The following is a 12,431-nucleotide window of genomic DNA, read 5'->3' as shown; positions in this document are numbered from 1 at the left end:
AAAATATTCTCCCCCACACTGTTTAAATAGCACTTCAATATATGAATGGCTATATATACATAAAATAGATTTTTAGAAGATTTAGACTAGGTGATTATAAGGATGATAGTTGTTATAATAAAATAGCATTTATGTGCACACATGAATGACATAATTCCATTAATATATAGCTTTATATTTAGAACTATATACATCAATTATGAATAGTTATAAATTCTACATCGCAAAGGGGTACGTGATACATAATCATATGTGATCTTCCGAATATAAAAATTATATATAAGAATATGATCATTACCTTAAAGGGAAAGCTAAAATTATACTAATGCATTCAATGTTGTTGCTGTTATGCTATATTTAGCTATGTGACGTAATTTAAATTTTTAATACGTTGCACATGCCTGATTCAAATTGCACTTAGTATTAAAAAAAAAATTATATGCTATAATTCAATCACGCAAAGAAAAAAACCTTATCAATTGAATAAAAAAAAAAGGTTCGGGACTTAAAATTAATTATTGGATTTATTTTAATCATTCTTGTATAAGTTGCAATCAAGTGAACGAGATATTGAATATTTGCTCATACATGTTTTCATTTTGCATGTTGCATTACGTAGTATCTGTTTTATTACATTTAAATGCAACTTATATTTTCAAAACTTTATATCAGTCTAAATTTTTAATGTATTCTTTACTTACAATTTTGTATTTCAAATTTCGTTTCGTATATACATTTCATTCGAATACATGATTTGGGTTAACTTCCCCAATTATAAGATTCGCTCATATTTATACAAGGGTGACTAAAATAAACGTATGCTTAATGTTTCTTAACGTTAAATATACTAATTACATACAGAGTGTTTTTTAAGTAAGTACAAAAAAAAGGGAGAAAACGCCGTAATCAGTCAGGACTAGCTTTTTACGTACAATTCTCATGTTCTAGCAAACCATGCGCCGTTACTTTCGGACATAACGCAGTCTCGACCAAAGCCAAAACGATACAATCACACAAGTAAATTGATATCAATTTAATTATATTAAATATACCCAAGAAATTCGGAATAAACAGATATGCGAAAATTACGGGATGTATATATATATCGCGTTCAAGATCAATAGAACGGAAGAAGATCGATCGCTTCGAAAGAATAGAGGTAGATAAAATGGATCGAATCGAGAGAAATCCTGGTGGTGGTACACCAACTTAAGATAGTAATCACGGAGATGTAGACATGAGGCTGTCAATTGATACAAAGTGTTGTCGCTGTCGCGAGTAGTATTCCAAATAATCAGACAGGTTCTTTTCAACAACAAGCAAAGAGACGTTGCAAAGACTTTGACGAAAAGGGATACTGCATGAGGGGAGATCTTTGTCCCTATGATCACGGCACAGACCCAGTTGTACTGGAAGATGTGGCACTTAGTCGTGTTTTGAGTTTCTGACCGCATAGTGCTCAAGCTCCAGGAACAGTTCCAGTGGCCACGGTACCAGAACCACCGCAGGGTCCTAATGGTAATCCACCACCGCCACATCTCCCTCTTGCCAGTTTACCACCACCTAATTTAAGAAACTACCATTCTAATATGGAATATAATCCGGACGCACCTAGCATGGAGCCACGCGAATGCCATGGGGTAGACATCCGCAACCTGTGCCTGAGATTTACGGCAGGGGGCAAAGAGAACTGATTAGTGTGCCGGTTATTCCCCACACAAATTCGTCGGAAATAACCCACACCCAGAGCAATCCGCTGAAACGCAAACAAGCGTTTGATTTTAATCGTCTGGGACCGAAACAGAGAGTAGTGCATAACCCGGCCAATTGCTCTCTGGAACTGAAAAAGATTCCACAAAGCTTAAACAGTATAACACAATTGAATAATCATTTTTCCAAATTCGGTAAAATTGTAAATATCCAAGTTAATCTATATATATGTATATATATATCTCTGTATATATATATAGTATATATGTGTATGTGTGTGTGTGTTGTGTGTGTGTGTGTATATATATATCTGGCTTTGATTGAGACTGCATTATGTCCAAAAGTAACGGCGCGTGGTCTGCTAGGGCATAAGAATTGTACGTAAAAAGTCACTCAAGAATATAAAATTACCCATATGCATGCCCCTGATAGATCTAAAAATTATTTAGTTTTTTATCGGTACTGGAAAATGGTTATTAATATCATGCATACTATATTTGAATAAAATTCCTTTAAACGTTTTCCAGATTTTCGAAATTTTCACATTTTTTTCACAAATTTAACACCCTGTATTTTGGAAACAAAACAGTTTAGGACATACATTTATAAGAGTTTCTCTTCCTAAAATAAGCCTAAAATATCCCCTTCAATTTTTTGTACTTACTTAGGAAACGCCCTGTATAATGATTATACAACTAAGCCCATCTCAATAAAATAACCATATAAACTCTTCGAAAATCTGTAGATTTTTTTCGTTAAGAGGTACTCGCCGCGGCCATGTTAGATCGTGACGTCAGAGGCGAGAAATGACACGCTGAGAATTCTTGCGTTTCCAAATAAAAAGATATTTGCATAAAATAATACTTCAGATCATTTCAGCAAACTTCAAAAATACTTCGAGATTTCTTTCCCTTGACAGTTAATAAAAAGCCATAAAATAAATATAATACAAAGCCTAATCATGCGCTTGCGCTTAAGCCTACATGACTTACGACTTCGTACATTCATTATTACATTTATTTTACGACTGTTTATTAACTGATACGGGAAAGGGGTAAACCTCGGAGTATGTTTAAAGCTGAAATAATCTGAAGTATTATTTTATGCAAATATCTTTTTATTTGGAAATGGCACGCAAGAATTCTCAGCGTGTCATTTCTCGCCTCTAACGTCACGATCTAACATGGTCGCGGCGAGAGTCCAGGTCTTAATATTGACAGTATTCACTGCAGGTTTAATTTCGACATAGATGCCGGTTCAAAGAAACTGTTCATATCCACTAAACTCAGGAAAATCACAACAAACTGAGCAAGACATTTGCTCAATTTGCTATGATTTTCTTGGGCGCATGGATACGACTGTGTCTCAGCAGCGAGCTCTTATCCGTAAAGGTCTTCTCGCACTCGACGCACTTGTACGTTCTACCAGTATGCGTAACCAAGTGCCTGCTGAGACCTGACGCGTGACAGAATGCTTTTGGACAAAGCTGACAATGATGTAGCTGAATATCATTCGGATTTAATTTCTGGTGCCGGCGCATGTGCACCTTAAGTGCCTCTCGCTGCGTGAAGCTCTTCTCGCAGTGCTGGCATTGGAACGGTTTTTGGCCAGAATGTGTCATTAAGTGTCGGAATAAAATCTCCTTTTGCGCAAAAGCACGGTGGCAGATGTTGCAACCAAACGGTTTCTCGCCTGTAAGTATAGACAGAGACAACATTGATTATATATTTCTATAATAAACTCAATAATTACGCATTTTTCAATGCTATTAAAACGTACGTTACGCGACTACTTCTACTGAGAATAGTGGTAAGGATATTCATAAAGAATTAGATTTTTTCTACGAATGAGATTAGTACGAAACGATACGAACCAGTATGTGTGCGTTCGTGTCTCACTAACGCGGATCTGGTTGGGAACCACTTTTCGCACGCCTGACATGTGAATCCTCTCTGCGTGGAATGCACCGACTGATGACTCTTCAGCATTATTCTTCGGGTGAACGCTTTTGGACACTTGTCACATTTAAACACCTTCATTTCCGGATTACCATCGACTACAATCCACATTTGTCATTTGTAATTTCTAATCGTATTTTGGCTTTTTTTTGTTACAAATAAAAACATATTCTCGTACATTCCTTACCGATCGTATCACCCAAAGGCTGTAACTTCAATGAGTCGGGCTGATTGGCATTGTTGCTGGTGACCTCCATCATGTAAACATTCTTGTGATCGACATTCGCGATCGCTCTCTGCACTTCCTCTGCCTCGTCATCGGACTCCTGCTCCTGCTTGATGCGCGTCGTCCTTATCGTGCAGCGCGCCTTCGCCGTTCGTTCTTCGGCGGGTACTAATGTGATGTTCTCCGGATCTTCCGAGACATTTTCCTCCATCTCCGGATTTTCGGAATTCATTCCTGCGTATTAAACGACGATACATATACAGGGTGCATCTAAAGGTTGTTGCCAAAAAGGCGCGTATAGAGGAGTCGGAATAGAGCAACTTTCGATCAGGAACCCATATTCTCCGAAGTAATCTTGAGTCAGTACAAACCTGTGAATGTAAGGTATGTCTGTAATGTAGTTTCTTACATTCACAGGTTTGTACTGACTCAAGATTACTTCGGAGAATATGAATTCCTGATCGAAAGTTGCTCTATTCCTCTATACACCCCTTAACTTTAGCAACAACCTTTAGATACGCCATGTATATAAACCAAATATTTGTAGACATTTCTCAATGTTCATCGTCTTCCCGGTCTAGAGATGTCGGCTAGCTCAATGCTGTAACAGTCACTTGTCAAAATATCCGTGTTCGATTCCCGGATTTGACGCCCCGCATATATGACAATAGGAATTTTGGGTAACAATATACTCCATTCTAATAAAAACAAAAACTGCGAAACATGAACTTAATCCCAAGTTAACTGATAAATAAAACACGATATTGCGTCATTCTTTGCGGAACAGAAACCTATTTGAAATACAAGCCTCCAAAGTAAAAATTGGGCAAGAACCTTACAATCCCTTCCCACAAAAATTGTCATTGTAACGAAACCAGCTTGGAAGATTTAGAGCGGAAGGTCCAGAGCGGTGATGCAGCGAAACAAACTCCTCGATAATACACACCCAGGATGTAGCCGCCGACGAGTTCCTCCTCCGTCACCTCGATGGGATCTCCGTCGGTCTGGCCACTGTCGCCTTTAGTCGCAACTAGATCGGCTAACAGCTGCTTAACCTGCTTGGATTTTCCTGTGGACTCTTTGGACTCGTCCCTATTGCTATCCTGGTTCTCGCCTTCTTCGTCTTGCCCGGTCAACTGCTGTATCAACTTCATATGCTTTCTGAGCTTGGCGTCCGCGGCCTGGCATTTTTTTCTGAACTGATAAGATTTCTCCAACTGATATTTGCAGGGATGACATATCATGTTAGGCAGGCCATCCTGCTCGTAAACCTGAAACATCATAGATGCCCAAGTTATTATCTTCAATTATAATTACAGATCGGTGTTCATAGTCAGATCCTATACATAAGGTTGTCTTAAGGTCATCTTTAGATCCTCCGTAGCCAATGAAATAAATCATACAGCATATAGATGGACTTAAGACAATTTTAAATATAAAATCTGACATAAGGGTCTGTTTTTTATTGCTATACTGGACTGCACTAGAACTTTCCTTTTTACTTTCGCCAAGTTGCAAACATATACCTATTTCACTTTAAGTACAGTACACACTAATTCAGCAATAGAAAACAGATTCATGAATATCATCCAAAGATTAATAGATAGAGCTTAACGTCAAAATATATACCTTATTATTTATATATCAATATAAATTATTTATGAATAATTATTGATGAACAATTATTGATTTCTTGTATAGTAAATACTAATAGTGTAGTAATGTCCACTTCTACTCCATTATAGATTTTTTTAATTCTTAGAAACTTCTAGAAAAAGATAAAAAGTAAATTAAACCGAGATTAAAGTGTTAATTTACATTCTTGGAAATGGACATTAGTACAATATTAGTAAAGGCTGATACGAAGGTCTTTAAAATATTAAAAAATCTGTAACGTCAAGAAGCCCGGGCGTCCTCCGCTGTTTTATGTCGACATCGAGAGAAGTCGCCGCTCGAGGAGAACAATATATCGTGTCTCTAGACGGCGCGCGCTTCCTCCGAGGGAGGATTACATCTTACATCGCTACGGCGAGGACGCTACACGTCCGACATACTGCCAACAAATTACAGATCTCTATAAATCCGTAGGGTAAGCGGAATGCTGCTTCCGCGCGCGCGGTTCTAGGTCTCTGTAATGAGGCGGCGCGCATAAAAGGCCGGCACCGCTATACCTATCGCCCGTAGCTCGTCGATAACTCGGTAAGGCCGGTAGTTGCCTCGCGCAACGTATCCCATCTCGTGTGCGGCGTCATTCGCGCGCGCACGCGTACGTATGCACATACGCGCCGAGCGGATCGGTGTGTGACGTTGGCGCATACATATGTACACATCCTCTTTCTCTCTCTCGCTCGCGCGTACGTGTGGTATGTGTACGTATACGTGTACGAAGAGGCACGACGCGGCGAGGAGGGGGGGGGGAGATAATGCGAGAGGACGCCGTGCGCGCGCGGTGCGCAGAGAGATAAACTAGATTCCTATTTTTCGATGAGCCGCTCCCGGCCGCCGATTATTATCGCCCGCTACCCAATCGAATATACGCGATGAATTGCGACGCATGACGACGACGACGACGACGTGTCGTTCCGACGGAACGGAACGTCCGGCGATCGCGTTCGCGCGCGTAAACGTGTAACTTCCTCGCTGCCCGCGACCCACCTCGATGTTGACGCAGGAGAGTATCCGCAACGGCATCGGCACGGTCTCGTCGTCGTAGATCGGCACCATCTCCTCCTCCTTCGCCAGGCAAAGCCGGCACAGCTCGTTCACGTGGATGATCACGTTGCTCGGGCTGTCGCCCTTTTTCCTGCTGTACGTTTTCATCGTGCGCCCTTTCCGGCCGTGGGTGCCGCTCGCTCGCTCACTTCTCCGCCCGCGATCTATCTGTTCGACTCCCTTTTTTCCCCTCCTCTCCCACCGTTTCCCTCGCTGTCTCCGTCTCGTCCTCCGCGAATTCGCGGCAAGTGCACGGGACCGGAGGCGGCGTAAGGTCGTAAACGCGCGACGGAGTTTTCCGTGGGAAGTCGCTAAGTCGCAAATCGCCAACAGGACTCGGTCACTCACAACGGAATCTATAATGGCGGTCGTCCTCAATGGCGGGCGCGTACGGCGGACTGGCAGCGCTGCGCGCCACACGATGTGGAGTCAGTCGGTGCGGTGGAGGAGGTAACATGGAGGTAACGACAGCCGCGCCGCCGCAGGAGCGAGAGAGACGCGTAGATCGGCGCGCGCGCGAGCGCGAGTAGAGGCGACGAGCTTTCTAGAGCACGTCCAAGCACGTCGTTCGCGATCGACGCGGCAGCGCCGCGGCGGAGCAGTGGGAACCGGCCGGCGGCGGGAGGGAGGAGAAGAAGCAAAAGCAAAAGCAAGATGAGTGGGCCGCCGCCACTGCCGCCAGACGCGCCGCGCCGCGCCATTGCCCCGCGCGCGCGAGAGTCGGTAAGGGCGATTGCGATTATTGATTTTCCATTCTTCCCAACGGCGGGAAATGCGAGCCCTGCCCGGCCTCCCTCCGGCGCGAAAAAATGGACTGCCCGGTAAACGCGCGGCGCAGCCCTGCAAACATATATGCCACGTTCTCGCGGGGGCCTCTTCGCGCGTGCCCCGGTGACGAATATATGTCTCATCCTCGACGACAACATCCCGTCGTGTCGCGTGCGGGATAAGATCCGCCGGCGGAAAGAACCGCCGTGGAAAATGAAGGCGTCGCCGACGCCGCGCGCTTGTCTCTTCTCGGTCACCCGGACGTATCGACGGATAGGCTGATCTCATTTAACCCATTCTTCGTGAATCTAGTTTCTTTATTATCGAACCGACGGCGACTCCGATTAGCTGTAATCGGCAATTAATTCACCCGGCGGAATCGATGCGACCAGAATTTCTAACTGTATAATTAGTTTTCTCTTTACGCATGTATGCATGTATGATAGTTCGTTTTGGCAATGGAGAACAACGAAAATAATGCGTTTAACAATCTAAAGCGTTTGAACCGAATTCTGATTAATTTAAAATTAATTGGCGATTAATTAAACCGGCGGAATTGCTTAAAACGGAATTTCCAAGTGTACGATATTCGTTGCTCTTAATCTAATTTCTTTTTCATACTTTAAACAAAAAAACTAATGTAATAATTCTATAATTGATGTTCACAACATATATGGATATCACTGGATAAGAGTTTTAATTACCGATTAAGTTAATCGGAGTCTGCACCTCTATAAATATGTTTGGACTACGAATACAACCCGAAATCGCTAATCTTTTTTCTATGTTACAAATAACAAAATATTAATAATTTTATCCACATTTACAAGATAACATATCATAGATATTGATAAAGTTAATCATTAATAAGTTAATAGAGATTTAGTCAAAATCCGCCCTACATCGGGTAGTTGCGAGAATTAGTCCCCACCATGTCAAATTACTCAGCCCTCACGTTTCGCATCGTTGAAGGACACACCCTAAAGATGCACCCATAATTATGCTCTGAAACTACTGAGCGTAAATTATCGCCAGCGAAAGCATGACACATCGATATAATCAAAAGTAGTGGATACTATTTCTCCGCGAAAAATCGTTATAACGATTGATATTCAATACGGGGGAAAGAATTGCAGAAAAAAATGTTTCTTTGAGAGATTAATGGCTACGCAAGATTATAATTAACGTACAGTTTTTTTTATTTTTAAACAAGTCACGATATATCGCGTCTGTGTACTAAGAAGGTGAGATCCCGAACGCGCGCAGCAGCACAATTGGTTGCAAACACGGATCTCTTTCTCGAGACGGTAATGCAGAAATCGAGATGGTACGAATTGCTAGTCTCACGCAAGTTGCTATAGCAACTGAACACTAATTTTATTAGCAACTCTCATATAATATCGCAGGGTAACGACGTGAATAACATATCGAATCACCTGCGAATAAATAATCAGCTCAATAAGAAATAAGTCGTTGAGAAAGAGAGATTGAGATACGTACAAAGAGAATCGTGGCTCTCAAATATCAATTAGGCATTAAATTTAATTGCTTTACTTATAAATTCCGATTAACTTAATCGGCGAGCAACTTATGAAGTAGCAGTATCTGTACTATTTTAACATGGATACAATTATTAATTTTTTTGCTGTTTAACATATAGGAAAAAGATTGAGAGAAAAACGAAATCATATAATAAGAAATTTTGCTTTTAAATTAGGCAATTCACTGATTAAGCTAATCGGAGTTTAGTCGGCCTGAGAAGTAATTAAAATTTTGACGTTAGAATTATATATTTACTTTGAGGATTCGATTAAACTCCGGTTAATTTAATTGATGATCAAATATACTATTTTATTAACATAAAATTATTAATTTTTTTTTGTTTAACAGAAAAAAGATTAGGGATAGTGAATCATATAAAAATCTTACTTTAAACAATTCTGTCGATTGAATTAATCATCCATTTGCCATTAATCAGAGTTTGAAGTCGCTGCGATGACTGACGTTCCCAAACGGAAGCTATCGGCGCTCGTCGCGAACATCTGTTCCGGGGGTGAAGCTTACTTTGAAATATCTTCGGATATATAAATGGATATTTCGAGAAGCAATGTGGGGCACGAAATGACAAAACTTTATTTATCTTTTGTATTTCCTTAAAAACTCTCTTTTTCTTTTTTAATTTTAACAAAATATTCAATTTTATGAGTAATTGTGAAATTAATATATCTTTTCAGAGATATACTAAACTCATAATTTTTAATTAATATATCTTTTAAGAGGCATATTAATCTTATCTTCCCAGATAGAGAGCAAGGAGAATTGAAAAAGAATTCTTCTTAAATTCCTGATTTATGAAATTAATTCTTTTTCCGTATTATTTCTGTTCTAAAATGACTCTTAAAAGTTCTAAAGTAATTCATTTTTATGCCATCAATTCTGAGCCCTTCTCCAGATACAAAAGAAATTTTTTTTTCTACTCCATAAGAATTCGCAATAAATTCGATATTATGCTTAGATACTATTCCAATGGAGCTTCATCTGAGCGCTATTTTATATCTCGAAAAAGAATAAGAAAGAATCCTTCATGATTTATCAAAAATCTTCTGATCCAGTTTCTGTATCAGAAAGAACATAAAATGTACTAGTGCATCTTGCCATTCCTCTTCTCTTTTCTTTCAATCAAGAAAAAAGGAGAAAAAGAACGCTTCAAAGCATTTATAGTGTCAAGTGGATCGCACTTTGTATGATATCTCGGAAATATCACGAAAAATATTAGAATGAAGTAAGTGCGATCCACTCGCTCTAAACGCTCTTGGAAACATTTCGTTCTTGTTTATCAAATAAACAATGACAAAATGATACTTTGAAGCGTTTGAAGTGACTAGTGGATCGCATTCACAATCAGTCAACTAAGGGCAATTTCGCTCGAACTTCGATTAACTTAATTGCACGAAGTGGCCCTCAGTGTCTCGCAGGTTTGCATTTTATCCTAGCACGTGAGAATTTTTTCTGACGCTAAATTGACACATGTAGCTGCGTCGGGGCAGTAGCGCTTTTTTTGAAATATCAAAAAGGAATTCTTTTTCAATTAATTTCGAACAAATTACACGATATCATAAAGAATTTGAAAAGGATAATCCTTTTCGATTTTATAAGGATTATCTGGGATATATCTAGGTTATTATTATTAAAAGAGAAAGAGAAAGAAATTTATTAATTTATCAATTATATCATCGAAATATCTTTACCTATCAAGTGATTCATCTCGTATCAAGTTTGCTTTATCCATCTATCGTTTCTATTTCGGAAAATCTTCACTTATCATCAAAATTATCACTTATCATATACCTCGCGTTTAAATTATGAATAAAGTCATATATTTCGTAATAATGGTAATATCTGTCTGCTGATAAACGTAGATTGTCTACTGATAACATCGTTATTACAACGATTCTGATCTCACAATCAGGCGTTTTTTCAATGGCAGTATCAATGAATCGAACACTAAATGTCGTGAGAATCGTAATATCGCGTTTCGCCGTCGGAACATAAACCGGAACAGACTGTGGAAACAAGGCGAAAGCACGATGCCACTTCGGACTGATTTATTTTCGTTTGCGTTAGAGCGAGAGCGCTACGTTACACAAAACGTTACGATTTACCGGCTGCGAGCGCTGGCGGCCCTTCAATTCTCCGCGGCGTAGAATATACTTAACAATGTTGCGCCAAATAGTCGGCAAACGTAACTTCTCGGAGTTATCGAATGTGGATATTACGTGGATATACAGTCAATTTCCGTCCCTCGAATCGCTAGCAAGATAAAAAACACTCGAGGATAATTATTAAGCGTGGATCTTTTGATGAACGCGACGAACGAAAAAATTGTTAAGTATGTACGCAACGGATTAAGTTGACAGTTTTGTGTACACTAAAAAAAATTTATTATTTGCAAGAAACTATATTTCTTTGAATTTAATTTCCTTAATTCAAAATTGGGTATATTTAAGAAAACATTTTTCTGAGTTTAAAATATTTTCTTGAAAATTATATCTACCTATAATACTTCTTTGAATTACGGAAACTAAATTTAAAGAAATCTATTTTCTTGCAAATAAAGATTTTTTTTTAATGTAGAATATAAATTATTAATTATTAATAATTTTATCAATATAACACACTTTTATATATAGCAATTATTGATATTAATATTTTCAAAAAGACTGCTGATGAACGAGTGATTCTTAGGTCGGTATTTATAGTCAGATCTTATTTCAAGACTGTCTTAAGTAATGTCTTAAGATGCATGCTATAATACGGCTCTGTGATTGGTTCATAACATCTTAAGATCGTACTTAAGACGGTCTTAAATATAAGATCCGACTATGAATACTGGTCTAAGTTACGGAACCTGTCGTCAAGTTATCAAGTTTTATAATCTGCGCGTAAAATGTGCGAAAAGTTGGCATCTTACACGTTATTAAGTATACTCGCGAAAATGTTGAAGTGCTTAATTTTTCACGAATGATTTACGCTCTCGGCTCTGGCATTTCCTGTGTCTCAAATTTCCTGATATGTTTCATATTTATTTTAGAGTAACAATAGTAATGAATATAGTAGTGAATAATATAAAAGAGAAAAGTATCAAGTTAGAATAAAGAGAGCTTAGGAATCTCAAAAATTCAGATAATTTTGTAATATGTAATATATAATGTAAAATGTTCGAAAAATTAGTAAAATTAATTAAGTGCAAAGCGGCTGAAGTTTTTGATCACAGTTGTTTTGCAAAATACGTTCCGCGGAAATTCTAATAAAATTCGCGCGATTCATATGCGATTTTATGTTTCACACGTCAGTCGCTCAAATATTATGTTCGAAATAAAAAAGAAGAAAAGAAGCTTTTTACATCTTTTTGCGATGTGTTCTGATCAGGCTCACGATCGGATCGCGTAGACGAGATTTTCGGAAACGACACGCGGGTGAGGCTTTCCCGCGCGCGATTGCCAGGAAATCCGTCGAATACCGGGAGAGATCGAAGAGGGAGAGAAAGAGAGCATCTC

The 12,431-nt window shown here is 39.1% G+C and overlaps 1 protein-coding gene across 2 annotated transcripts; it reads right to left on the bottom strand.

Annotated features, from left to right (window-relative positions):
* Positions 1–128: 128 nt before the first annotated feature.
* On the bottom strand, positions 129–7,022 carry LOC112461640 (zinc finger protein 543-like). 2 transcript variants are annotated; one of them, XM_025026961.1, is made up of 5 exons: positions 6,550–7,022; positions 4,841–5,165; positions 3,847–4,128; positions 3,584–3,766; positions 129–3,402 (listed from the first exon to the last, which is right to left on the bottom strand). In XM_025026961.1, exons 1-5 carry the CDS (start codon positions 6,712–6,714, stop codon positions 3,032–3,034), a joined length of 1,326 nt encoding a protein of 441 aa, XP_024882729.1. In that variant the 5' UTR covers positions 6,715–7,022; the 3' UTR covers positions 129–3,031. The 2 variants fall into 2 exon arrangements, with proteins under 2 accessions (XP_024882729.1, XP_024882736.1); XM_025026968.1 differs by having other exon boundaries at positions 3,032–3,402; positions 3,856–4,128; positions 6,550–6,714.
* Between the last annotated feature and the right edge of the window lie 5,409 nt (positions 7,023–12,431).

This window comes from Temnothorax curvispinosus, unplaced genomic scaffold, assembly GCF_003070985.1.
Source record: "Temnothorax curvispinosus isolate PA1 unplaced genomic scaffold, ASM307098v1 QBEX01001249.1, whole genome shotgun sequence".
NCBI lineage: Eukaryota > Metazoa > Arthropoda > Insecta > Hymenoptera > Formicidae > Temnothorax > Temnothorax curvispinosus.
This window is presented reverse-complemented; position numbering and strand designations above follow the sequence as displayed.